Here is a 27,096-nt window from a genome sequence, read left to right on the forward strand (position 1 = left end):
TTAAAACAAAAAAATTCTTATTTTAATTTATTTTTACTTTGTAGGAAAAGAAGAAATTTTTATTTTAATTTTCACTTACCCCCCGCGTCGACTGCGTGTCGATAACAACAACAGCTGATCACACTGATCACGGGTTTCTAGAACTAACTTGTGAAAAAAAAACTGAACTTACTATACTTGCTAATAGTCTGGTTATGTAGTGATGGTGGACTATGTACGTCAACTAATAATGAAATGTTTTGATAAATACTCCTGAAAAATGTTTTGTACCTTCGTAATAAACTAAGCATAAGTATTTTATAATTTTTCTACCGTATGCAGATATTTATTGGAGGTGCGTAGCCGTCATATTGAAGGTTGACGTGTAATCCAAGGTTTTAAATATTTAAATATGTTTATCTAACCAATGGAGTTAACAGATAAATAATAAATTCTGTTGTCATGTTCAGGTAATTTATTTTATTTATTTATCTACTAATAACTTATTTATTAAAATAAATATTTTTTATAAAAATAATTATTAGTTATTTAATAATACTTAAATTAGCAGACATTTAAAAAAAATTTTTTTTGTATTTTTTTCATTAGAAAAATATTTTTAAAAAATTGCACTTATCATTTTTTAAAAATTTTTACATGTAAAATTTTTTTTTTAGAAATTTTTCAATAAGAAAAATTGTCAACCCTCAACATTCCAAATACACTCCATGAAAGTCTAAATAAATCTGATCAAATATCTAAACTCATAGAATTCCTAAAGAGAACAAAACTATTTAACTGATTATTAAATAAATAATTGAAAAATTAATGTAAAGTATATATTGCGGTCGCTAATGATCTAGAAGTTAAAGTAACCTTAAGTTTAAATAAAAAAAAATTTTTTTTTAAATTGTCAAATGTTTGCTAAATTTATTTTCATGGCTATTAGTCTACGCAACTTTGCAAACTAACAGTGTAAAATTCACTGAAATCCGTGAATAGATACTTTTGTTATTACCAAAAAACGTTTTGCACATGGATGAAAAATTTGACTTGACTCAAGATCAAGAATCTTGAACTAGGAACACCATTTGAAGAAAATAACACTATCAAGTCAAGTAGAAAAATTCTTAAATCAAGAAAATTTTTTTGACTCAAGAATTATATCTTGACTCAATAAAAATTAATTTAGCAGATATTTAATAATTAAAAAAATCTTTGTAACAAATAAATTATGGCAAAAAAAAATTAGAAAAAAAAAATTGACATGTAGAAATTTAAAAAAATAAAAAATAGAATTTTTTAAAAATAATTTTTTGGAACAAATTTGTTTGTTAAAAAAAAATTTTTAAATTGTCACTGCTAATTTTGATGTTATCTTGACTCAAGAAATTCTCTTTCTTCAAAATGACGTTCTTGGTTGAAAATCCTAGCTCTTGAGTCAAGTTAGATTTTTTATCACTGCAAGTAAAGCCTTGATGGACTTTAAATGATTCCTATAAGAATATTTTTCACAAGAAACTAAACTTGACTCGTACCTATTAATACTAAACGTAACTATATTTTTAGCCTTAAAAAACAATGAGTTGGTTCGATGCCTCAGGATTCGCCAATTTGGCAAAGTCCGCTCTAAAAGAAGCCCAGAAGACAATCGACAAAGCTTTGGACATAAAAGAAGAAGATCAACAGCAGCAAAAAGTCGCCGAGTCACCAGTAATTGACGACTCTAATTTTTTCGCCGCCTGGGGGATAAAAAACGAGAGCAGTGTAGCAGCAATCCAGCAGACTAGCAGCCTTAAACAAGACTCCAGCATATGGGGTAGTTTCACGGGTTCCTTTTTCGAGCCACCGAAAACATCCGACAAGAGCAAGAGCTCCAGGTCGCTCCGCGAGGTCAGTGACCAAAGCTTAGACACTTGTTTAGTGACATCCTCAGTGTCTCTTCCAGACAAATTAGCGAGCGTCCAAAATAAATCTCCCTCCAGCTCGCAGTCTATTGACCTCGACGCCGAGTCTACAGAAGATGACACGGACAAGACGGCCCAGAAAAAAGACAGCAAGGAATTTTCAACGTCAGACTCTGCTTCGAAAACTGCTTCGGACTCCGAGATAGAGTCTCCTAAAAGTTCTGGCGAGAAACTGATCTACAGTCGCCATCTGGCGAACAGAGTCTCACTTTTGTCTTCTGAGAGCGATAAAAAAAGCTCAGAGAGCGTGGAGATCCTCGGATCAAGATCTGCTACTAACACAGACTGTACGACGACGCCAGACTCGGAAATTGTTTCAGCAAGCGACTCGCCAAGTCTTAGTCGCTCGACTTTGGACTTGCAGAGGAATTCTGAGTCCGTGGAGATCTTACCAGACAGCTTGGTGACCAGTCCCAGCTCTGTGGAGATTCTCGAGGACCCTTCCAAGACGGAGAGTCCATTTTTGTCCCCAATGGGTTACAATAAATCGCCAGATGCTGCCACGACCTCTTTTGAGCCAGAATCTGAGTCGTTGCAAAATTCTTCATCAGATATTTCGCCTTACGCGTCGCCTATGGAAGAGTCTAAGAGTTTGAGGCTTGAAGACACTGAAGAGCTGACTCCAATAAGCCTTCAATCTTTCCCAGTTGGATCTTTGGAGAAATCCAATTTAATTGCTCTGGAAAATTGTCAGACCATTGATGAGTCGGATGAAATAAGCCAGGCAGAAGACTCCTATACCTCGGCTTCAGAGAGCACCATGATGACGATTATGGAGAATTTTCACCAGCAACTGGACCAAACTAAGCGGCTCCATGATAGTTCAGAGTCTGCCAAGTCTACTTGTATTACTTCAGCCAGTAGTCAGTTAGAGTCAAGCTTGGACTCGCTGAAAGATGTTAAGCAGAGTCTACATTTGCCCTTGGAGCCTATCACTACCCAGCCGATACGCAAGGTTGAGAGTCTGGCGGAAAAAATTGACATTGACTTGGTGAAGAGTGCGACGATAGAACCTCTTAGTTCAGAAGCTGATAAATTGAAGAGTCAGCTTTTGCAGGAGTTTGGAGCTCCTGATCAACTCGGGCTGACGGATTCTAGTTGTGAAGGTACTTTGGTAGATACTAGCTCGGATGAAAATTCGACGGTGAGAACGAATAAAGAGGTCAATTCTGAAGAAGAGGGGTCACTGACGTCTAGCTCATATGTTAAGAATATGCTCGCGGATGCTATGGTGGAGAAAAATGAAATACTCGCGGATTTGGAAAGACATGATATTTCGCATCGAGAACATTCACCTATTTCTTCGGAAAGGTAATTATTTATTTTTTATTTAGGTAAAAGACCCAGTTATTGACATTGGCCTAATTGTCTGACACTTGCAATTTTATTTTTTAATTAAAAAAATATAATGTTTTCAAAAAAAATAATTATCTTAAAATTTATAATTCAAAAATTATATTTAATAATTTATTACAGTTGATTTGTTTTTTTTTTTTTACTAAAATAAAATTGTGAGTGTCAATAACTGGGTCTTTTACCGTAATTGATATTTGTAATACTAAAAAAAAATTTTTTTTTTTTAGTCGCTCGGATTTAGTTAAAATAGGATCGGATCAAGCCAGTGGTCATACGAGTGGTGATGAACTAGAAACTACAACTTCTAGTGATATTGAAATTATTTCCAGGTACAGGTAATTGTTATATTTTCTTTTATTTTATTTAGTTTTTAAATATTTAAAAAAAAATTTACCACTGATATATTTTTGAAGTTAAGGATTAATAGAATTAATTATAATTTAGAAGTTAGTTGACAATTTTTTTAATTTAAAAAAAAAATCAATTACAACAAAAGAATGCTTCTAAAAACTTTTTTTGTAATTTTCACATAAGGTAAAAGCCCCAATTATTAACAGGAGTCTAAATATTGACACCCTAAATTATTTTTAAGTATATTTAATTATCTGTAATTAGCAACCTTGCAGTCACTATGTGACTGCCATGGCTTGTGAACTATAAAAAATTAAAATTTTGCTTTATTAAAAATGACTTTTGTTAAATTGCACTGTACTTTCTTAAATATTGACGGTTTTAAAGATATAAGCTCATCCCGATGTTACACTCATCAAGAGTTTTCATTTGAGTACCCACATGCATTTTTGATATATTTTTCATATATTTATATACATAAATATATAAAATATATGAAAAAATGATGTGGGTACTCAAATGAAAGTTATCAATGAGTGTAATGTCGGAGTGAGCTTATATCTTTAAAAATATCAATAGTTCACAAGATACAAGGTCGTTTCTTAATTAGATTAAATTGCTCTGTATTTTTTTAACTATTAACGTTTTTAAAGATATAAGCTCATCCCGAAGTTACAATCAACAAGAGCTTTCATTTGAGTACCCACATGCATTTTTGATATATTTTTCATATATTCATATATATAATATATATAAATATATGAAAAATTGATGTGGGTACTCAAATGAAAGGTCTTGATGAGTGTAACATCGGGATGAGCTTATATCTTTAAAAATTTCAATAGTTAAGAAAGTACAGTGCAATTTAACAGAAATAAGAAACGACCTTGTATCTTGAGAACTATTGACATTTTTGAAGATATAAGCTTATTCCGATGTTACACTCATCAAGAGCTTTTATTTGAGTACCCACATGCATTTTTATATATTTTTCATATATACATATATATATATAATATATATAAATATATGAAAAATTGATGTGAGTACTTAAATGAAAGGTCTCGATGAGTGTAACATTGGGATGAGCTTATATCTTTAAAAATATCAATAATTAAGAACTAACATTGCTATCTTGTCATCAAAATCAAATCATAACTTTGTCTCTTATAGTGTCAATAATTGGGGCTTCTCTTATAGAAATTTTTTAATAAAATTTTTTTCATAAAAATTATATTGCCATAAATTTCTATTGTCTGTAAAATTCAGTGTAATTAAAATTAAAAAATATTTAATTATATTTCAGTCCAAATGGCGATTCGAGTTCAACACAATCTCGCCAAAGTCCAGCGAATCTCCACTCGTGTAAAAGCGGAGATCTTTTGACAAAAACATTGAAAATAAGAGGTCACAGTCGTGAGCTCAGTGAAATCAGTATTGGATCTGACGACGGTATTAACGAAATAGACAAACTAAGAAAACGTGTTCAAGAATTAGTAGAGATATTAGAAGTAAGAGAGTCCAAATTAATCGACGTGAGTCGAATGAATATGGATTTACACGAGCAAAATAACCATTTGAAATTGCAAGTAGATAATTGGGAGAAGCGAGCGCAGCAAAATCAAGATGTAAATTTGATAGCTGATGAGTATACGCAACGCATGTCAGTATTGGAGAAAAAGTTTCAGCAGACTATCAGAGAGCGTGATTTGCTGAAAGACCAGGTTGAGAGTTTGAAGAAAGAATTATCAGACCAATCTTCTTCGCTGAATGCTGAGAAAGACGAGATTATAAAACAGCTGAGAGAGGAGGGAGAGAAGCTGAGTAAACAGCAGTTACAGCACTCGAATATTATTAAAAAATTGCGAGCCAAAGAAAAGGAAACAGAAGCTACTTTGAAGAGCCAGAAGGAACAGTTGGAGGAGCAGAGCTCGGAATTAGACCGACTGAAAAGGTCGCTTAATGCCAAGGAGGAGGTGGAGAGGAGTCAAATAGAAGCTGTTCACACGCTTACTGCTAAAGTTAAGAAACAGGAGAAGGAAATTTTGTCGCTGCAAGAGAAGTTGGATAATACGACGCATAAGATGAATGCTTACAAAACGAGTCTCGACGCGGCAAAAGTTGAATTGGCTGAGACTAAATTGAATTTCAATGCCGCTGAGGAGGAGTTGAAGCAAGTGTTTGAGAGCGCTGGGGAGTCGTGTCGGCTGTCGGCTCAGGTTCAAGATTTGAAAGTTAAATTGCGTCAAGAGGAAGAAAGCCACGTTAAGAAAATCGAGGGATTGAAACAGGAGAACAACGACCTGTTGAAGCGTCTCGAGGCAGCTGAAGCGAGGAGCGAAGAGCTTTCAGAATCGGTTTCGCTTGCCACAAAACCTCTTCTTCGACAGCTTGAACAACTACAAGCCAATCTGACGTATAAATCTAATAGTTTCATGAAACAGGAGAAGATACTGTCAGACACGATTGATGAATTGCAAACAAAGTTAGACAATATGGTTGCGGCTGATCGATCACACGTCGAGGAAAATATTAATCTGAAGTCCAGAATTGCCTTGCTGGAGTCTCAGATAAAAAGAGCTGAGGCTGAGAGGCTGAAATTGGAGGAGTTGTGCGAGGAAACAAAATTAGAAAATAGCAAACTTGTTGGGGATGTAGAAAAATTGATGATGAAGATTACAAATATTGAAAAGTCGCATGGGGAAGAGGTGAAAGAATTTAAACGCGAGATTGAGTCGCTTAAAGATAAATTGTCGATGGAGAAGGCTGCTAATGATGCTGAGAAAAGGAAGACTAGCAATGTGTTGGAGCACCAGCAGAGTATGGGTGAAGAATCACGCGTTAGTCCGACTTCTAGTGTCAGGAGAGACTCTATTAGCAGTACTAACAGCGTCTGGTTGGCTGTGAGTTTAATTAGAATTTTATTCTTATATAAATCCATGGACATTTAATTAAGGGGTTAGAGGTAGTCAGAATTTTCAAAAAATCAATTTTTTTTTTTTACACATTTTCTTTATCGACGGTCTAATTAGCAATCGGTCTAACTCCTTATTTTTCAGAAGGTGATTTTATAACATTTTTATGTAGTAGTAGTCCGCTTATAAATTATTTGAATGATCCTAACAAAAATATTATACCTCTATTTACCCTGATTAGAAAAAGAGATTTGAAAAGATTCGAAATGGCTCAAAGCGATTAAAAAAGATTTAACTTGACAAATATATAGATATACATTTTGCATGGGTTGAATCGTTTTAAATCTTTTTTTTTAATAAGGGAAATATTAAGTGGTTTTTTAAAGTGATAATAAATTTTAAACTAATTGTATTTTCGTACAAATGGAAGATTCTCTAAAATGGAGTTAGACAATTTGCTAATTAGAACGTCGATATAAAACTTTAAATGCGTTTTTCTCAAAACTATGTTTTCTGAACTGGGACTATAGTATACTGTAACTCGAAAACTGCTCATTAGATTTCAATGAAATTTATACATCTTTTGAAAAACATAAAAAACTAGCGATCGAAGGATTTTTTTTTTCAAAAACTTCGATTTTTTATAAATAATTCGCGACCCAAATGCCAAAAGGGCGTATTACAGCAGCTAGATAGGGTTTTACGCCAAAAGGGCATATAAAAAAATTTTCGCCATTCAACTTAGAACTGCTCAAAACAAAGATTTGTCAAAAAAAATTTTTCAATGTACTAATGCCAAAAGGTCATATCTCAAAACATACGCCCTTTTGGCTTTAGAAAAAATTTAGCCTAAAGCCAAAAGGGTGCCTAAAACATCTTTCAATTTTGCTCTGGAATATAAAATTTAACTCTAAAATAAAATTTAACGCCTCTTTGGCTTTGGAAATTTATTTTTTTATTTTTAGTAAAAAAAAAAAATTTATACGCCCTTTTGGCTTTTGGCTCGCAAATTAACTATTGATTTTTTTCCGAAAATTTAGAGAAAAATTTCCTAAGGCTGTCATTTTGTTAATTTTCAAAAAAAAAAAAATAGCTTCGATCAGGCACTGTATTATCTATTAACAAAACTATTTTTTTTGTCCGATTGATTTTCATTAAATCTCCAAGGATTTATGATGGTCACTGCAAGGATCTTTTGTTAGAACTGAGTCAAAACAAACAGCCATAACTTTTGAAATTATCAATTTTTTTTTTTTTTCATTTTTGTGGAGTCAAGTAAAAACATTGTGTAATGATGCAATATTATTACTTTTATATAGTAAAATGATTTACTGACAAAAAAAAATTATTAAAAATTCTTTTCATGTTTCTGACTACCCCCAACCCCTTAAACAGCTATTGTAAATGTTTTATCGAGTTTATTTATCTGTTTTAGTTCAATGATTCGATATTCGATACAAGCTCTGGACGGTTTCCAAATGTATACGACGGGCTGAGAACTAGTACAAACACAACATCGACCATTGAAACTTTGCAGGCACAGTTGAAAGCTCGGGAAGGTATGTAAACCGGGGTAGTTAATTATTTACAGAGTATTGATTGTACTACATAGGCAAATTGTGTTATTGTTATTACAGGTGAAATACAAACACTGCAATGGGAAATGTCACGTAAAAATAATGAACGCGATGCGCTAAATATGGAACTATCCAATTTGTCGATGAAAGTTGAGGAATTGTCGGCTAAATTGGTCCAGGTTGAGGCGCTCAATGCTAATCTCAGTGAAATACAAACTAGGTACGATGCTTTGCTTCAGATGTACGGAGAAAAAGTTGAAGAGACTCAGGAACTTCAGCTGGATCTTGAGGACGTTAAAGAGATGTATAAAAGCCAAATTGATCAGCTTTTGAGAAAAGAGTCTTAGGCTCGATTTTAATTATTATTATTATTACGGACATTCCACATTTATTATCGTGGTTAGAGTGCAATATGCCGTCGCAGGCCGGCTGCAAGTATTCAAGGATTTTTAATATTTTATAATCGACGGTCTAATTAGCAATTAGTCTAACTCATTATTTTTTAAAGGGTGATTTTTAAAGATTCTCATGTGACAATAGTCCAATTATTAATTATTTGAATGAATATTATACCTCTATAATTAAATTGTTTTTTAAAGTGATAATTAATTTTGAACTAATTTTTTTTTAATTAAAAATTAATGCAGCACATATTTAATAATTTTATAACAAATAAATTATGGCTAAAAAAATAAGAAAAAAAAATTGACATTTAGAAATTTAAAAAAATAAAAAACGCAATTTTTCAAAAATAATTTTTTCGAACAAATCTTTTTGTTAAATAAAATTAAAAAATTGTTAAATGACAGCTATTATGAAAATTAATTTAGCAGATATTTTATAATTTAAAAAAATTTATTTTACAAATAAATTGTGGCCAAAATAATGAGAAAAAAAATTAACATGTAAAAATTAAAAAAAATTAAAAATGCAATTTTTTAAAAATAATTTTTTTTAACAAATTTGTTTGTTAAAAAGAAATCAAAAAATTATGAAGTAGCGGCTAACTTTAATGTTATAAAATTTTCTAAAATGTAGTTAGACAATTTGCTAATTAGAACGTCGAAATGTGTGTTATTATTTCAGATGTATTTTTTTTTTAATTATTATTAAGTATTCAAGCTGGTAAGCATTTTTGGAGACTGAAAAATATGAAAATATTGGCTAAGATTAGGAGGTCAGTCTTACATAAATTAGATTTGTAAATATATATGTTTCTAAATACTAACAACTTATTATAATTACTCTCTAACTATAATTAATTCATTGTTAATATTATTACTATTAATAAAAAGTTAGGAATGTAAATATGGTGATAATCAAGTCATGTAAATTATAGATAATTTTATTCATCATTCGAGCGATTCATCAAATGATTTTTTTTTTTTTTTTTTTATAGATAGAATTAATTAATTGCAATACATTTTTATTGTGACAGGTACTTCATTAAATAAAATAAATAAAACAAACAAATAAATAATTGAAGTAAATTTTTATTATTTTTTAAATCATCAAAATTTCATAATATAATTTTGAATTTACATAATTTTTGTAAGGCTTCTCATTAAACAGCTCAACAGGTACCAAATATAAGAAACAGTCTGAATAAATCAGTAATAATTTTTATCTTAATTACTATAACAAAATATTTCGATTTATTTAAATTTAACTATTTGTTTTTTTCTTTATTTCTAAAAAATAGAGATGCGGTCATTGAATTAATTATGAAATTTAGACACTAGTGATTCATACTTATATCCAAATATGTAAAAAGAAAATTACTCGAGAATTTATTTCTTAATTAAATTTAATTAAATAATTATTGACGTCAAATTGAAAGTTTTTTTTAACTTAAAATTTTTTTTTTTGAGTCCAAAGAATTTTTAAAATCAAAAATAATGAGTACAAGGTAAATAATAAGCGCGAAATCGATAAATATAAATTGTTGAACAATATATATTAATACCTGGGTATTACTCGATAAAGAGTTACCGATTCGTACTGTAATAATAATTATAATTATTAATAATAAAACCGACAAATATTAAGTCTGCGCGAATACGTCCAGTAATTAATTTTTAAATTTATTCTTGACGATCAACAAGACATGATCTGGGTGTAATTATTATTGACGGGTATGGATTTATTGATATTAGAGAGGTGTATTATTTCCTTTAAAAAGCTGCCAACAATTTATAATATTCGCGCGTTATTTAATATACGGTGTGTGAGGATGTTGATCGACCGCTCTTATTATGTGTGTTTTAATATTTAGCTTTCATCATTACTGATGTGCAGCCTCAGAGCACATCTGGCCAATCGTAATCGGTATTTAATGCCGCTACGAAATAGTAGAACGGCTTTAATAGGTACAACACGGGAGTACCATTATTAATTGAGAGTCAAACCCAACGACGCGGTTGCGTCGGCACCCGCGCGTTCACACCCACGGAGTCCAACCCTCGTACAGCAGGGCCAAATTCTCGAAATTTTGTGCCTCACGGATTACATACTCCACTTGCTCAGCCGTTGTATATTTGCGAGATGGATTCGGATCTCGGCCCTCTAGTTTCATTCTTACTCGTCGCCAGACATTTAATGCGTACACGTTTCTTTCTTGTACAGCTAAAAAAAAATAAAAAATTACAATTTCAATAAAAAAAAATTACAAAAAAAAAATTTAAATTTTGCTTTATTCAATTATGACTTTTGTTAAATTGCACTGTACTTTCTTAAATATTGACGTTTTTAAAGATATAAGCTCATCTCGATATTACACTCATCAAGAGCTTTCATTTGAGTACCCACATGCATTTTTGATATATTTTTCATATATACATATATACATATATACATATATACATATATACATATATATAATATATATAAATATATGAAAAATTGATGTGGGTATTCAAATGAAAGCTCTTGATGAGTGTGATGTCGGGGTGAGCTTATATCTTTAAAAATATCAATAGTTCATAAGATACAAGGTCGTTTTTTAATTATGTTGAATTGCACTGTACTTTCTTAACTATTGACGTTTTCAAAGATATAAGCTCATCCCAATGTTACGCTCATCAAGAGCTTTCATTTGAATACCCACATGGTTTTTGATATATTTTTCATATATACCTATATATAATATATATAAATATATGAAAAATTGATGTGGGTACTCAAATGAAAGCTCTTGATGAGTGTAACATCGGGATGAGCTTATATCTTTAAAAATTTCAATAGTTCACAAGATACAAGGTCGTTTTTTAATTATGTTAAATTGCACTGTACCTTCTCAACTATTGACATTTTCAAAGATATATAAGATAAGCTTATCCCGATGTTATACTCGTCAGAAGCTTTTATTTGAGTACCCACATGCATTTTTGATATATTTTTCATATATACATATATATAATATATATAAATATATGAAAAATTGATGTGGGTACTCAAATAAAAGGTTTTGATGAGTGTAACATCGGGATGAGCTTATATCTTTAAAAATGTCAATAGTTCACAAGATACAAGGTCATTTCTCAATTATGCATCTGATAGATAGAGATAGAGATAGAGAATTTTCAAATGCAGCCTAATTATCATCAGTAATTGACTATTAATTGACCGATTTTATCATATGATTATCCTGGACACACAATTTTTCTTATTCTCTTAATGAGATATTTTAAAAAAATTGAAAATAAAAACAAAAAAATTTTTTTTAAATTACAAAAAATAAAAATAAAAAAAAATTAATTACCTTTGCCTGTAGTTGGATCCCTAGCCAACGGAGCTCCTTTCCTCGGACTGCTACAACCACTAATATCCTGTTTAATCAATTTAACTTTCTTCTTCACCACAATATTTTCCTCAACCTTCACCTTGCCACTGTTCATCGACTCATTAGCAAACTCCAAAAGATCATCATAAACACTCGCGACTTTTCCCGCAAGAGTAGCCAATTGTCCTTCAGCTTCAATAACCCTCAAAGGCTCCAAATTATCCGCCTCCAAGTCTTTAATCATCGCCGAAATCCCCTCAATAAAAATCCTATACTCCGACAAAAATTCATCCAGCCCAGATTTATTCTCCTGCTTCAGCATAGTTTTCAATAATCCCCTAACATCAGTCATCAGCCGATGGTGTTCCGAAAGTAATCCCTGAATATCCGCAGTCCTCTCTCTCAAATGAAGATGAGTCAGTGCATGTAACTCCTGTTTCTTCTTCAACACCAATTGATTTTCCAGAATCACATCAGAGGTAATTTTCTCAGCCCTTCTCAGCCAATTATTATCAATATTATTTTCCATCTGCAACAACTCCACCAAATTTTCTTCAATAGTAGAAATACTAACAGCTAAATTCGCACGAAGCACACAACTTTCTTCCCACTGTTTTATCAACTTCATAAAATTCCCATCGTGTGTAACACTTTCTGAAGTTTTAGTCCTCAGCGCTTCATAGTGCAGGATAGAATTGCAAGTAGTTGTAATAATCAAAGCTAAATTCTGTTGCCGAGTGAGTTTTTCATTAGAAGACTGGACAGCGTTGTCAAAAGCAGCCATAACTTCCGCCAAAGCTGGATTAGCACCAGCTGCCCACTTCAATCTTTGATCAACACTCGCCACAAGATTCTGCTGCTGATCTCTAGCTTCACAAACTCTCGCCTGCAAAGCCGACAAAGCCGTCGCAGTTTTTCTAAGCTCCAACATAAAACTCGGCCGATTCAAAGGACTCATACTCATATTAGTCCTAGTTAACAACAAACTATCCTCATGGATCCAATGATGCGCTGTAAATTGAATCTGTAACCTCTGAAGCGTTCCACGAGTTATCTCAACATTCTGCTGGGCGACTCTGGAGCACTGTTTTCTCCTCCAAATACTCTCCAAAGAACTAATCAATGATCCAGCTTGTCCATAAAGCGTCCCTGAAATCTTCCCGCTCTTCAAACTAGTATCAACCACCTTCCTGCACAATTCATCAATAGAAACCTTGCTCTCCGCTCCAATATCCCTCTGCTCAATCTCTCCAGTAACATTCAGCCCCATCCTCTGCAATAAGAGACAAATCGCAATAGCCAGCGTCTGAGAAACAACTCCCAAAAGCTGCCTTGAGACAAAATCAGCTGTAAAAATCTTCACTGGTTTATTCAATCTCTCATCATCGTAGACATTAAAATTACCCTCAGCTCCCTTAAAAGCATTTGCGATCTCCCGACACATTCCAAAGAATTCATGGATAGTACTTATCCTCTTTATCAAAAAAATATCATCCAAAACTCGCCTAGCTCCTTCGTGAAAAATCGGAACAGCAATTTCCTTAGCTTCTCTTATCTGGTCAATTTTTTTCCAGCATGTAGGAATCTCCAGGCTCTCCAAAGTCGCAACCAATGTATTCCCTTCTACCTGCAGCTTTTCAAACAACCCATTGAATCCCATCAGCAGCATCTGACCGGGTGTAAGCGACTCAGAATCTTGATTAGCTTCAACAGACCTTGACAGCAAAGCTTCAAATCTTGATCTTATATTTCCAACAATACTCTGTACAACAGTTTGCGGTCCTTCCATGTCCATAAGCGTGCACCTTAAATATACCTCCAACTGTGCTAAGATATCACCAAGAGGTCGCTCAGCGGAATTAATAATCTCTTCTATTTCATTGATCATCACCATGACACTCGGCTCTTCAGTGATGATAGTCTTCAACGCCTCAGGCAAGATAATCATCTGGAAATTGTAATTAAGCTCTTGAAGGCCTTTATAAATAGCATCTGCACTTTTGAGACAATCTAACGTCCGCTTGATCAGAAGATTATCATCAGAATCATTAGTTTGTAAATCTATTGGTATGAGACAAGTTAACTCGACAATCAAGGAAGACATGAATCGCATTTCATCCAAAAACCATTCACCTTCTCTTAACGTTAAATCTACCAAGCATTCACCAGCACACTTGGCAGCTCCTTCCATCATCAGGTACCTTTTATTTAAAGCACATAGCGCGGTGATAGTTACCGACTCCAAGGCTTTGTCAGCCGCGTTGTCTCTCTTTAAAAATCCATTTATTTGTGAGATAGCTTCCGTGTAAATTTGCTCAATTCTAACTTGCGCATCCGGCAATCCTTCGTTAGCTACCATACGCTCGTAATTTTTCGTGTATCTCTCCTTAACTTCGCTCATGATAACTTGAATTTGGTAAGCAAAGGCCATTATTTTTTGAACACGAGAATCATTGACTCCCGGAGACTGATAAGCTAAATCAAACTGGGTCATAACTTCATTGCAAACTTCAGTAGTTCTTGTGGTCAATAATTTACCAGCTAGAGAGTGATAAGCAACTGTGCGATGCTGTGAAAGGATGCTTAGAGGATAAAGACTGCAAATAGCTGAATATTGACTCAAAAGATCCAAACAAGTGCGAATTAATAATGACTCTTGGCTTGCTAATTGGGTCAATTCAGTTTCTGATTGTTCACACTGGACAATCATCTGGCTCTGTCCCGCATTTTGCAGAAACTCTTTAACCAGATCAAAGATCATATGATCATCTCGAGTCACCGAAGGAGTTCCGTATTCTGCAAGCCAGCGGGCTAATTGGGGACCTCTGACAGTCGCTAGAGCAATATTGTGCATGCTTATTTGCTTTTCGCACTCCTCCATCTTCTCTTTTAATCCCAGCTGGGCTTTTTCGTAAGCGTCTTTCGCTCTATTAATGGCATTGTACCGATTTACAACCGAATACAAAGCATGATTACGCCCGATAGCTTGAGCTTCTTTAACAAGACTTAATTGCTGATGACGGTCTTGCAGAAGATCCTGACACTGTCGCAGCGACTCGTTAGTCTCAAGCCACTCTGCTAAGTGACAAGAAAGAATTGGAAGCGCTCGGATCATCAAGTCACGGTTGATCTGCCACTCACAGCGCATTTCAGCGATCCTGACGTTGAACATCGCACGAGTCAGCTCTTTTTCCAGCTCTTTTTTCCCTAATCCCGCAGACTTGGCTCGCGCTTGACAAACTCCGTAACTTGCAATGCTGTGCTCGGCTCCAGCTCGCCAATCTACCAGAGGATCGTAGACAAAAGCTTCCAATAATGTTAAAAGAGTTTCTCTTCCTCGGCGCATTACTCTGAGAGTTTGCTCACAAGCCAGCCGGAATATTCCTTCAACTCCTGTAACTCCAAGCGCTGTTTTAATATTTGGAGTCATTCTAAAAGGAATTTTCTCTGGAACTCTTAAAGTCTTTCCTTTTTCAAAGCAAACGTTGTAATCAATATGAACTACTTCTCCTGTGTTTAAATCCACCAGGACATTATCTAAATGTCGATCACCTAGACCAATTATGTAGCCGATAATTGACATCACTGCTACAGAGTAAGAGTAACTTTTGGTAGCTTGCCACCAATTCCCAGCGTTGATACTGTTGCACCAAATTTCTTTAGCCAGCAAATCTTTAGGTGTCTCTGCCATTAGTTCTGATAAAACTTGTTTTAGAACCGGAAGCGGCCATTCTTTTCTATTTTCCAGCGGGATTCCGTGCTCTTTTAACAACGGAGCTAATTTATTGTAAAATAATTCTGAAGGTCTCATAACAGCGGTAGAATTTCCAGTATTGCGGCTTCCCGCCATGGTACTTTCCCGCTGCTGCCATCTTTTATAAAGCGCGAAAAGCGGTGTAACGCCATCTACCCACTGAATTAACCCAGATCTTGGTCCCAGGGGAATCACCGAGTAATGTCGAGCTCGGTATACTTTTCTAGTGTCATTGTTTTTGGACATCATTGTATTGCAGATGCTGAGGAACTGCATAATACGCTCGTCTAGGTGAAGGTCTTCTAGACCTTTAAATAAATATGTATACACATGACCATCCGATCCGTGGAACATTAATTTTTTAGGTTTTGTTTTAGTTGGAAGAATTTGAACAATGTTGTCTACGGATCTTATGGTAACTATTTTGTTATTACGAGTTGTCGCAAATACTCCAGGCATTGCGATGAATGTGTCTTTCATATTAGCTAGAATAGGACTTATGTCAGCCATTTTTAAAGTATGGTTTCCTCTTTTGTTGAATTTTGGAGCTAATTTTGCTTCTAATTGTTTCAAAGAAGCTGACGACAACTGCGGCTTAGCCGGATTTTTAGGATTTTTCAATCTTCTTACAACTTCTTCAATACAAGGCGTGAATTTATCTTGGAAAAATTTTTCATGAGGAGTTTCAGCAGGAACTGAAGTTATGGCTAGCAGATTTTCAAGGACAAATATTATTGGCTTGACAATGATTCTGTGTTTTTCAGCGATTAATTTTTCCTTTTCTTCATTACTCAGCCAAACATTGTCCTGAACCTTTTGGACTTCAACTTCTAGATGTTCAAACTTTTTAGAAAATTCACTGTGATGCTGACAAAAAGTAGCAAGCCATAATTCGTCCCACAGCAGAGTTATCCTGCGCAATTCTTTAACGAGGATTTTCACGTGATTTACAGAGTCATGGTTGCCATTGGAGAGACAGTCAGCTAATTGAGCAAAGCAGGCGTCCATAAAAGTCCTATTTTCATCGTTAGATTCACTAGATTCAACTACAGTAGATGTCAAAGCAATAGCTTCACTATCGTCTTCATCAAAGTCAAAACCACCTGGTGAATTTTCGTATCTGGTTGGAAGCTCTTCGAAATTTTTCGGGTGCTCGGTAACAGCTCCTACGACAGTAGGAAATGTAATCAAGTGAGGACTGTTCTCAGCAACGCGACACAGCAGCTCTGAAACTCTGGTACGTACATAAGACTCCGGATGACTTAGCCTTGAAAATAACTGGGGGATTATTTCTTTCCAAGGCCCGGTGGGTGTTGTAGACAGTCCGGTTTCCAGGACATTTTGAAGCTCTAGAGCGTGCTTGACAATAAGCCTCAAAAGCCTTAACGTAGCTGTAATAGTCGCGCAATCATTGGACTCATTGTTAGTCAGCTCCAAGAATTTAAAGTAAGCATTAGCAGCAAGCTCGTAATACGAATAAATTCTCTTTTGAGCTTGCCGCCATATGTCGACAAGCAGACTTAAGTGTTGATTAGAAGATTGCACCAGCGCCGGCACTTGACGCAATTGATTTTCTATCATATCGGAAGTTTTAACATCATTTGTCTCAATATCACCTTCATCTTCAGGAATGCTCTTATTTTGACTCAATATCGACAAGACAGCGTTAGAGTCTGCTTCTGTGATGTCCTCTGGAAGAAGCGCACGGATATTACTTACATCTACCTCTGTTAATTGTCCAGATTGGGAATTATCGACTATTTTACGTCCCCACTTGTAGCACCAGCCAGCGAAATTCGCCCAGACGCCCGGAAAATCCGGGCATTGATTCACTCCTAATTGCATCAGCTTTCCAATTACCATATCTGAATGCGGAATTAGCTCTGTAGTTTGCCCAAATAATTTGTCCATTAACCCGTCGTTATGCAGAGCCTCGAATTGAAGCAGTTGATTCAATTGTCCGTTGTTAGTGACATTTATTTCTTGCTGTTGGATCCACTTGCCCAAAGTAAGCATCAATTTAGTCCCCGTTTCTCTCAACTCATTTATCTCATCTCCGTCATTGATAATAGCTCTTGATATTCCCAAAGCCGTGACACTGCAAACTTTAACCGCGTCTTCAATAGAATCCATAGTGTACAACAATTTAGACATCTCCTTAAATGCCCGCATGTTATTTTTACTCCAAGTAATATTTATCGGCTGCTCCAAGATACTTGTAGTTATATCAGCAAATTTATAATCAAATTCTCCTAAAAGGTGTTCATTAGCAAAGTACTTTTCAATTTGCCGCTTAGCTAATTTAAAATTACCCTCTTTGCGGGCATTTTTTGCTAAATCTAATCTCAAACTTGCAACTTGCTCATTAGTTGATAAATTTTCCGGTGTTTTAGCCAAATATTCAGACCACCAGAGTATTTGTGTCATAGTATTAGCTCCTAGATTTTTTATTTTAGCGACACGCGAAAGATCAAACATGTCGACTTTTTTATGATCTAGAAGATTAGCAAGACTGCAAGCAGAATACTGGAGAAGAATTGAATCAGTTAAATACTCTGAAGGCATATTGCGCAAACCTTCTTCAATTATTTTAGCCGCAACTTTTTTGCAATATTCCACATTTTTACGGAACCTATCACTGCAATCACCAGCGTGTAATTTCAAAGCGACATTTGTCAAAGTATTAGAACACTCTGCGATAGTTTTAGAGCAGCTCCAATTAGTAGTAGCTTTTTCATCCAAAAGAGTCCAGTCAGATAATTCTTCAAGCGTTGAAACCTTCCCCAATTCAAAATCTTTCAAACAAGTAGCTTGCTTAGAGTTAGAATGAGTTTGCATTTGTCTCTTTAAAATTTCATTGCTTTCTTTTTTAAGAATCTCAGCCTCAGAAATCTTCCAGGCTTCTAACTGTTCCCAGTCTCCAACAGCAGAGTAACATCTAGCAAGCCGCTGCATCACAAAAACCGCAACCTGAGTGTCTCCATCAGTTTTAACCAATTCACTTGCTTCAGATTCTTCTTTTATCGAAGGGTGTTCCTTTAAAATAACCTTGTAGCTCTCCGCAGCGCTCTCATACCTCCCCGCAGCTTCCTCCATCGCAGCTTTGAGCCACAAGAACTTCCTGTCGCACTCCTTGGTGTAAATATACAGCCCCTGAAGAGCTTCCGCTTCTCCTAGCATCACTAAAGCTTGCGCCGTGCAAAGAGTCGCTCTTTCAAACTCAGGCCCCTGCACCATCTCAGTCTCGCTCAAGTCCTCGAGCAATCGCTGTCCGTTTCTCAGCGCATTTGTAGCCAAGCCCGCGTGGAGAGACACAACACAAAGAGCTAGACGTATCCGGTTCAACCATTCTCTGCAAGTAGATTTATTTGTATGGAAAAAAGTTCTTACTGGCTTTGGAAGAGGAAGCAAGGACACGGCGCAGCCTTCAGCTGCATTGTGAATCATTCTTTCCAGATGTTCCAAAAATTCAACAAATAATCTCACTCTTGTATGCTCATGAAGAGAATAATCTAACCCGTGTTTGTCATTTTTAGAAACTTCTGGCTTGCAAGAAATATCTCGGGCTAGTGTCTTAAGCGCTCCTTCAATTGTAGTAAAAGTTTCTTGGGGTTTTCCCAAAGCTGTTCTTAATTTATTTAAAACACAATGCTGCGCTGCTTCAAGCCCGCTCCAGAAGAATAAAAATGACTGGTTTGTCATTCCAAATTCGTACATTTTAGCGCTAGTGTTGTTACGAGCTACCACTGGGCAGCACAAGGTAAATATTTCAGACAAACCCAAAGCGTCAAAATTGTAATCTTGGAGTAAAAAAGCCATGTAAGTTTTGAAGTGCTGAGATTGCATTTCTCCATAAGTGTTACTAGGATTAGAACTAATGCTAGTATCATTTTGATGACCTCGCATGTGAAGTCTTTGGGCAATTATAAGAGATTCAATAGAATAATTATCAATCGTTCGTTGTTTCTTGGTCTCGGATTGAAGAGACTGCCGATTTATTCTCGGAATTACGATGTTAATCGGTAAATTCATCAACAAATTTCCGTATTTACTTCTTACAGCTTTATCATAAGAGGTCAGGTGCAAAATTACTAGATCAACAATCTTAATATAAACAGATTCAGGCCATAAAACTTTCTTGTTGCTTATCAAGATCTCGAGATTGTTGCAAATTGAGAGTGATATTTTGTGATTGGTCGTCGCTCCGCAAGACAGAAGACTTGAGACAATCATTTTACATTCTTCAGTTTGGTTGAGAATCCCCAGATATTTTTCCGCTTGGACAAATATTTCTTGTACCCAGGTTGAAAGCAATAAGAATGTTTTTTCGGGTGTGTTTGTTTCAAAGCACTTTACGATTAGGTTTAAAATTGTTGACAAGTGACCGCTTGTTGGTGAAGCTGTCGGTACATCCAGAGCTCCTGGGAACATATCAATTGCGCGACAATTTGTAGATCCGGATATCAAATTTGAACTTGGTACAAAGTGATTGTATCTTGAAGAGTGAGCGTATAATAAATATAAGATACTGTATTGAAGAAGTGGATTTTTTTGGGATAAATTTGGATCGTAAGGACGCATTTTAACAGCCAGTAGCTCTAAAATACTCGGTTTCAACGCCCACATGCCGATTATTGAGTTGCTGGCATTGGCCAAATCTGACAAAGCGCGGAGAATGAAGATAATTATTATTTCAGCGTCCTCGGGGTTGTAACTCATTTCATTAAGAGGGTTGTTAGTGACAAATCCTTGGAAATTTTTGACGATCAATTTGTAAGCAATCTCAAGATCACTGAGTATGTAACGATACGCTTCTTGCAGCAACGGAATATTTTTTAATCCCAGAAGACTGTGATAAACTGAGAGGCTAGCTTCTTGAAGAGCTATTGAATTTCTTAGTCGTAATTTTAATAATACGGATTCACTGCCGAGAAGTTTGTGTACTATTTCCAGCGGGAGGTTCGCTGATACTTCTCTGATAACCTTTGAAATTATCTGGAGGGTTGAAATAATAGTATCGTCTAGAAAAATATATACTTTGCTTAATTGAAGGTCAATAAACTCGTAAAGCAAATCGTGGTTATTTGTAATCCGTGTTTGAATAAATCCAAGAAGATGATAAGCACACTCATTTGCAACAATTATCAATTCTTCTTTTTCACGGGACGCATCTTCTTTTTTATTTTCTTTTTTTAATTCTAAAGATTTTATTAACTTTATTAATATCTGCTCTTTGTCTTTGTCAAGAGAAGAATTTACACGGTAAAAAGAATTTCTTCTTTCGTTTCTTTGGTTGTAATTCAAAGACTTTATGGCTTTTATTAAATTTTGTTTGTTACTATATCTGTCTTGATTAACATTTTTAATTAACGTATCAATATTTTTTTGGGATAATTTAATATCTTTTACATAATCAACTAAACTTTCAACATTGTCACTGCAATTTTCGTCTTGTACGTCATTATTCTCGTCTCTATTTTCATCAACTTCAATAGCCTTCATCACAGTCCTCAACATTTTTAACAAACACTCGGTTAAAAAACTCCACTGAACGGTTGGATTGATACTCGGGTTAAGATTGTCAGAAACACTTTTGACCACGGTGTTAAACACTGAAATCAGTGAGGATATTCTTAAGATACACTCTTTAGGTCCAGGTATTGGTTCGTCGCCTGGAGAACTTCTTCCGGAACTAGGTAGTGTAAGTTCTTCATCGTAACTCTCCATGTCTTCGAGAAATTGGCTCAGCAATGTCAAAGTAAATTGCATGTCAGAAATCCAAAATGTCTCGAGTTTTCTTAGACTGCGACTTGCATAGCCAATTACTTTTTTTGACTGGGTAAAGTCAATATGCCAACCAACTAAAATATCTACAGTGTCACGAAAGTAATTTGAAAATATTTCTGGACAGAATTCAATGACAATAAGTATGACGTCGACTGTCGCCATAAGTAAATCTGGTCTTTCGACATTTTCCAACGTTGCTTGTAGCCGAGAAATTATCGTCTGTAATCATAAATCATTTTTTTTTTTAATTAATATTAATTATAGAAATTTTATTCTATTGTGATAAAATATTTATTTGTTTTTTTTTTTTCTAATTGTGTTTGTAATTGTATGATAATTATCAGGTAAAGTCTCACAATTAAAGTGAATGATACAGTATTGACTGTGAAAATAAGCAGTTTTGTCTCTATTAATTATAATTATCTCTACAAGCAACCTTGTAGTCACTATGTAACTGCCGCGACTTGTGAACTATAAAAAATTAAAATTTTGCTTTCTTAAATAATGACTTTTGTTAAATTGTACTGTATTTTCTTAACTATTGACGTTTTTAAAGATATAAGTTCATCCCGACGTTACAGTCATCAAGAGCTTTCATTTGAGTAACCACATGCATTTTTGATATATTTTTATGTATACATATATATAAATATATGAAAAATTGATGTGGGTACTCAAATGAAAAGTCTTGATGAGGGTAACATCGGAATGAGCTTATTCGCTGTGAGTGAAGCCATGGTAGGGGAAATGAAATCGACTGAAGCGTTCGCAGTGGTTACTTTCGGAGTTACGGGAGGCTATTATTCCTAAAATTATAAGCAAGTACACGTGGAAGTATTTATTTTGTTTTAATTTTAATAAATTAAAAAAAAATGAGACACCAGAGTTGTTGTGTCTTAAAAAATACCAGCAGAAATATTTACTGCATTCTTTTTTTTTTTTATCATTATACGTACTTGTTGTTGATTCGTTTAACTAAAAAACAAAACTGCAATTATTACACTGATAAAAGGATTTATTAACTATTAATAATTTAATTTATTTGAAGACAATTATTTAATTTATTAAACTTTAATAAATATTTTTAACATTCAATAAATATTTATTTGGTAGGAAAGTACATTTATTAATAGTTAATAACTATTTATTAATAGTTAACGAATATTTATTAACAGTTAATAAATATTTTGTTGAGTGAATTTGTTTTGCTTGTAATATCATATGATATGAAGATTTCTTATAAACAAAAATCATTTTTATAAATTATTTGTATTAATTATATTACATTATAATAACGTTTATTGTAAAATACCGAATTCTATCATAGCTCATAATTATCTTTTGTATTTATAAATATTAAAAAGGTTAATTTATTTAGTGAATTGAATTATTATCATGTATTCCAGCTATAGAATTATAAAAAGTGTCAAAAGAAAATGCTATTTTTGCTTTTGATTTTAAATAAATATTTGCAAACAGTTAAAAAATATTCATTAACAAACAAATCCTTCTATCGGTGTATAAAATTGTCACCTATTTTTTATAACTTTTTTTTTTACAATTATTTATAAAATTTATTTATTTTTATGTTTCTTGCTATTGACATACGTATAAAAACATACTCTGACCGCCTCCCGTAGTTCATATTTTGACTGGCGCTGCAGTCACACTCATAGCGAATATCTTTAAAAATGTCAATAGTTCACAAGATACAAGATCGCTTCTTAATTATGTTAAATTGCACTGTACTTTTTTAACTATTGACGTTTTTAAAGATATAAGCTTATTCCGTTGTTACACTCCTCAAGAGCTTTCATTTGAGTACCCACATGTATTTTGATATATTTTTCATTTATACATATATATAAATATATAAAATATATGAAAAATTGATGTGGGTACTCAAATGAAAGGTCTCGATGAATGTAACATCGGGATGAGCTTATATCTTTAAAAATGTCAATAGTTCTTAAGATACAAAGTCATTTCTTAATTATGTATCTAAAGATAGAAAATTTTCTAATGCAACCTAAATACTTATCATCATAAATTGACTATCGATGAGAATGATATAAAACCCTAAAAAGGCACAAATTCAAGTCGAGACCTTTGCAATGACACTAAATTTCACTAAAAAAAACCGATTTTATATGACTATCCTAGACACTATATTTTTCTTATTCTCTTAATATAGATTATAGAAATTTTATTCTATTGTGATAAAATATTTTTTTTAACTGTATATATAATTGTATAATTATCAATTAAAGTCTCACAATTAAAGCAAATAATACAATATTGACTATGAAAATAAGCAGTTTTATCTCTATTAATTATAATTATCTCTATAATGGGAAAATAAAATAATTACCGCGGCAAAATCATTGAACTTTTCCATTCTATTATCCATCTTCAAAGTTTCTCCCAGTGATTTTAACAGCAAACATTTAATATCATCTTTCCGTTCAGTTGAGCACTTTCCAAAAATCCACTCCAAGTATCTGAAAATATTTACATATTAAATTATAATTCCTGATTATTAAAAAAAAGAATAATAAATAAAATAAATTTGGAACCTTTTGAATTCACGGTCAGCGATAAAACCAACGTAAGCTAAACATTTGATGACTTGTTTCTGGGACTCAGCATCTGGACTCAATCTCAAAGCATCATGAAGGTATTCACAAAGTGGCTCCAATTTACTCCTAATATATCTGTGATTTTCAGGAATCATAAAGTTCTCCAGAACTTGTTTTGAAAGTGGTAAAAAATGGTCATCGCTCTCTCGACAAAGCCGCCGTAAAAGTTTAGTGACTCTTGATTCATCTGTAAAAACATTTGAATAAACAAAGTAAGTATCAATTATATAAACTAAACTATAAAACGAATAAATGTATTGACAGAATAAATAACTACCGTTTAATCGTTTATCATCGTAGTATTTGTTCTGAGTATTATCATGATTTTTCAACGATTCTTGAAATTTTTGTCTAGACGTCGAGTGATAGCTTCCTCCTTCACTGTTTGACTCTCGATCAGTTTGGTTCTTCTTAAACGGCCTTCCTCGCTGTCCACGAACCCGTTCACCGCTGTTGTTTCCTCGCGCCATTTGAAATACATACCGAGTATTGCTGCCACCAGACCGATGTTTGATGCGCGTAAAACCTGGCAATTCTACAACTCGATCAGAATTTCTTGGACAAATTACCAGTGTGTCTTTCGGTACACCGGAATCGTTTGCAGAACTCGAATTAGTATCACTCTCACCCTTGTTCAATTTACTAGCTTTTTTATCAAGCTTATCCGTCGTCTCTTCTCCAGGCTTGATGCTCGGGCTGCTCGTGGACTCTTCCCAAAGCTCAGAGCTTTTGGATCCCTGTAGCTTTGTGCTCGCGCTAGAGTTCTCACAGTTATTCATCACATTACTCTACAAGTGGTCTGCATGACCCACACTTGATAATAGTAATGCTTTTAAATCTCGTGCTATCTAGAAAAAAAAAATTAACAATTAATAAGCACATTTATATATACTTACACATTAAATTTAATATAAATTATAATTAAAAATAGTCTAGAATAATCCAAGTAAAAATTACTTTCAATGTTTATAATACTAAACTTAGCCGACGTTTTAAATTTTTTTATTTATTAAATTATAACAAAAAAACATTTTTTAAAAATTGCACTTATAATTTTCCAAGTTTTTTACAAATTCAATTTTTTTTTATTTTTCTATAATAATTTTTTCAATGAAAAAAAGTTATGAAAATTAATTTAGTAGATATTTAATAGTTTTAAGAATTTTTTTAACAAATTAATTATGGCAAAAAAAATTTAGAAAAAAAAATTAACATGTAGAAATTTTAAAGAATTAAAAGTGCAATTTTTATTTATTTATTTATTAATAAATAAATAATAATTTTTTCAATAAAAAAAAATTATGAAAATTAATTTAGCAGATATTTAATAATTTTAAGACAAATTTATGGCAAAAAAAATTGACGTAGAAATTTTAAAAAATTAAAAATGTAATTTTTTTTTAATAATTTTTTAAACCAAATTTGTTTGTTAAAAAATCGTCGAGACTGCTAATTTTAATGTTATAAAAAAATTCTAAAAATTTTTAGATGTCGGCTAACTTAATTTTCATTCAATCTCAAGCGCCACAAAAAAAAAGTTGACTTTCTGATAGATTTCACTCAACAAAAAGTTAAAAAATTTATAATCGTAAACTTAAATTCAACAAAAAAAAATTTGTGCCACTTGGGATGTTTTGGGATTTTCCCGCCCAATTAAAAGCCTTTATTATAAACACACCCCAACACACAACTTATTGTCAAAATAAATAAAAAATAACCAATCCAAGGAGAATAAATATGTGGGTGATGCAAAAAAAAATCTAAAACCACACAGCAGAATTGCATAAAATAAAACCAACAAAATAAAGACTGCAGTAATCCAAACAGTTGCGACTATTTTTACTCAATACGTAAATTAGGTTAACCTACGACACTCGAGCAGATGGAATGCAAGACCCACGTTTTCGAAAAAATTTTTTCACACTTTTTTAATTTTATTTTCACTTCCACACAATTAAACTATTTATTTTTTATCACACTCACATTTTTCACTAACATGCAAAAGCAATAAAATAGATAAAAAATTTTTTTTTCAATATATTAACCTCCAGAACTTTTGTGTTATTTAATAAAAATAATTTTTTTTATTTTCAAGGTTTCACAATCAATATGAATATGAAAAAAGGAAGCACAACGACTTGCTCTCATATGTTGCCCGGTGAAAAACACAATGATGACTTTTTAATGTTCTTGGATTTGTATTGCCCTCTATGGATGAGATATGTACCATTAGCAGAGTGCAGATCGTGCAGATACACACCAAAAGCAAGTAATATAATAATAATAATAATAAGTGTGTGGTTAAGCTCAGACCAAAGCTAAAGCTAAAGACACAATATAATAATAATACTCTTGTTATCTCACCTCTACTCATCACTCGACTCGAGCGATCAAACGTGTGTGATGATATTTTTGTGACGATCTACTGTACCGTACAATGTGTATGACTAATGAGTACTAATATAAGTACAAGTACTTATAGGCAATAGTAATAGTAGCAAGCATGACTTAAATACAGCAACGTACTCTTTTGGACTAATTTTGAATTAGTCGGCAGAGACGAAGACGGAGCGATGGAAATAACCAAGCAATTGGAGAGAGAGAGAGAGAGCAAAGCTGCTGCTTATTTTATGACACTGAAGTTGATATTAAAAATTTTTTTACAATTTTATAGCAATTAAATTATTTAAAAAAAAATTTTATTAAAAAGTTCTACATGTGAAAATTAATTAAAATTACAAGTGAAAATTTTTAGAAACATTTTTTTATTGTAGATTTGTTAAAAAAATTTTTTAAATTGTCAGACGGCTAACTTCAGTATTGTGATTTTATAATACTGAAGTTGAAAGATATTGAAAATTTTTTTAGAATTTTATAGCAATTAAATTATTATAAAAAAAAAAATTTAATTAAAAAGTTCCTCGTGTGAAAATTAATTTAGCATATATTTAATAATTTTAAGATTTTTATAACAAATAAATTATGGCAAA

The 27,096-nt window shown here is 33.2% G+C and overlaps 2 protein-coding genes across 7 annotated transcripts; one reads left to right on the forward strand and one right to left on the reverse strand.

Annotated features, from left to right (window-relative positions):
* Positions 1–144: 144 nt before the first annotated feature.
* On the forward strand, positions 145–9,513 carry LOC123258762 (TATA element modulatory factor-like). Of its 3 annotated transcripts, XR_006508140.1 has the most exons (7): positions 145–449; positions 1,549–3,257; positions 3,530–3,637; positions 4,960–6,556; positions 8,004–8,127; positions 8,206–8,604; positions 9,211–9,513. XR_006508140.1 is itself a non-coding variant. In XM_044718968.1 (6 exons), the coding sequence occupies exons 2-6, from the start codon at positions 1,561–1,563 to the stop codon at positions 8,490–8,492; spliced, it is 3,813 nt and encodes a 1,270-aa protein (XP_044574903.1). In that variant the 5' UTR covers positions 145–449; positions 1,549–1,560; the 3' UTR covers positions 8,493–8,666. The 3 variants fall into 3 exon arrangements, 2 of the variants coding, with proteins under 2 accessions (XP_044574903.1, XP_044574904.1); XM_044718968.1 differs by lacking the exon at positions 9,211–9,513 and having other exon boundaries at positions 8,206–8,666; XM_044718969.1 differs by lacking the exon at positions 9,211–9,513 and having other exon boundaries at positions 146–449; positions 3,530–3,631; positions 8,206–8,666.
* A 317-nt stretch (positions 9,514–9,830) lies between these two features.
* LOC123259386 (serine/threonine-protein kinase SMG1) lies at positions 9,831–26,693 on the reverse strand. Of its 4 annotated transcripts, XM_044719858.1 has the most exons (7): positions 26,471–26,693; positions 24,735–24,954; positions 24,384–24,632; positions 24,044–24,293; positions 23,839–23,968; positions 11,906–21,686; positions 9,831–10,770 (listed from the first exon to the last, which is right to left on the reverse strand). In XM_044719858.1, the coding sequence occupies exons 2-7, from the start codon at positions 24,883–24,885 to the stop codon at positions 10,586–10,588; spliced, it is 10,746 nt and encodes a 3,581-aa protein (XP_044575793.1). In that variant the 5' UTR covers positions 24,886–24,954; positions 26,471–26,693; the 3' UTR covers positions 9,831–10,585. The 4 variants fall into 4 exon arrangements, with proteins under 4 accessions (XP_044575793.1, XP_044575790.1, XP_044575791.1 ...); XM_044719855.1 differs by having other exon boundaries at positions 24,384–24,954; XM_044719856.1 differs by lacking the exon at positions 26,471–26,693 and adding an exon at positions 26,152–26,400 and having other exon boundaries at positions 24,384–24,954.
* Between the last annotated feature and the right edge of the window lie 403 nt (positions 26,694–27,096).

The sequence above is a fragment of the Cotesia glomerata genome, linkage group LG2 (genome assembly GCF_020080835.1).
Source record: "Cotesia glomerata isolate CgM1 linkage group LG2, MPM_Cglom_v2.3, whole genome shotgun sequence".
Classification (NCBI taxonomy): domain Eukaryota; kingdom Metazoa; phylum Arthropoda; class Insecta; order Hymenoptera; family Braconidae; genus Cotesia; species Cotesia glomerata.

Bases quoted from the DNA above. Each gene is read 5' to 3' on its own strand.
- LOC123258762 (XM_044718968.1), top strand. From the start codon at position 1,561: ATGAGTTGGTTCGATGCCTCAGGATTCGCCAATTTGGCAAAGTCCGCT. The intron at 3,638-4,959 runs GTAATTGTTATA...ATTATATTTCAG, and splicing joins GAAATTATTTCCAGGTACAG to TCCAAATGGCGATTCGAGTT. The intron at 8,128-8,205 runs GTATGTAAACCG...TTGTTATTACAG, and splicing joins ACAGTTGAAAGCTCGGGAAG to GTGAAATACAAACACTGCAA.
- LOC123259386 (XM_044719855.1), bottom strand. From the start codon at position 24,885: ATGAATAACTGTGAGAACTCTAGCGCGAGCACAAAGCTACAGGGATCC. The intron at 23,969-24,043 runs GTTCCAAATTTA...AAATATTTTCAG, and splicing joins GCTGACCGTGAATTCAAAAG to ATACTTGGAGTGGATTTTTG. The intron at 21,687-23,838 runs GTAATTATTTTA...TTATGATTACAG, and splicing joins AGTTCAATGATTTTGCCGCG to ACGATAATTTCTCGGCTACA.